Source organism: Ursus maritimus, unplaced genomic scaffold (genome assembly GCF_017311325.1).
Source record: "Ursus maritimus isolate PB19 unplaced genomic scaffold, ASM1731132v1 scaffold_34, whole genome shotgun sequence".
Lineage (NCBI taxonomy): Eukaryota > Metazoa > Chordata > Mammalia > Carnivora > Ursidae > Ursus > Ursus maritimus.
The window spans coordinates 17,757,411-17,758,274 of record NW_024426008.1 but is presented as its reverse complement, the minus strand read 5'-3'; the positions used below and the strand labels follow the sequence as shown (position 1 = coordinate 17,758,274).

The following is an 864-nucleotide window of genomic DNA, read 5'->3' as shown; positions in this document are numbered from 1 at the left end:
CGGTCCCCCCCCCCCCCCCACTTACCACCGGTCCGGGATGAACCTCAAAAGAGTTGTGTTTACAAAGCATCTACAGACCTACATCGTGTGTGCCGTGTTCCTTACACGGATGTAGGATGGGGACACACGCGTGAAGTCCTTCGAGTTGCGTGAAGTCCTAGGGAAGGGGTGGGAGGGAGACCGAGAAAAGTCGCTCCGTTGTGATTTTCCGAGGTCACTTCCAGGGACTCGCCCGCGGGCGCGTTCCGGTAGCGAAAAGCGGGCCCTGCGGCGGCCGACGACAGTCGGGCCCCGGACCTCGATCGGTCCCCTCCGGCAAGGGTCGCGCGGGCCGGGACGTGCCCCCAGTGGTCGGCTCGAGGCTCGGCCCCGCCCCTGCCCGCCCCCGGCGACCCCCCCAGGCGGCGGAGGCGGCGGCGCCGCCGGCGCGGGACTCACATGTGCGGATTCCTCCTGAAGGCGTTGGTGATGTCCTTCACCACCCGCTGCACCAGCACCGCCACCTCCTCGCTTGTCTCGGCCATGTTGGCGGCGGCCGCGGCGGCTCGGGCGCGCCTCCAGGAGAGCGCCGGGCGGCCGGCGGGAGTTCCGCGGGGGAGCGCGCGCGCGTGTGCGCCGGTTTGGCCGCGCCCCCGCCCCCGCCGCAGTCGCCGCTGCCGCCGCCGCCGCCGCCGAGCACTTCCGGGTCACGCCGGTGGCGGCTGGGGCGTGGCGCCCACCGCCCACCCGGGCTGAGGCAGCTTGGTTGGTCTCCGACTTTTCGCTGGTAGCCGAGGTTGTAAGCGTCCGGGAAGATGCTGCAGATTCCTTTGCAAAGTTATTTGAGGTCGCTGTTTTACACATTTTATTTTAATTTCTAGTTCA

The 864-nt window shown here is 68.3% G+C and overlaps 1 protein-coding gene across 5 annotated transcripts in view; it reads right to left on the bottom strand.

Moving 5' to 3' along the window:
* PTAR1 (protein prenyltransferase alpha subunit repeat containing 1) overlaps window positions 1-632 on the bottom strand; it is a 45,442-nt gene extending 44,810 nt beyond the window's left edge. For 4 of the 5 annotated variants that reach the window (XM_040620256.1, XM_040620257.1, XM_040620258.1 and 1 more), the window contains exon 1: window positions 439-632. In XM_040620256.1, coding sequence (XP_040476190.1) covers window positions 439-524 — 86 coding nt within the window. In that variant the 5' untranslated portion in view covers window positions 525-632. Of the gene's footprint in view, window positions 1-25; window positions 158-438 lie in introns of all 5 variants that reach the window. The other variant, XM_040620259.1, reaches the window with a different exon arrangement.
* Window positions 633-864: the final 232 nt, after the last annotated feature.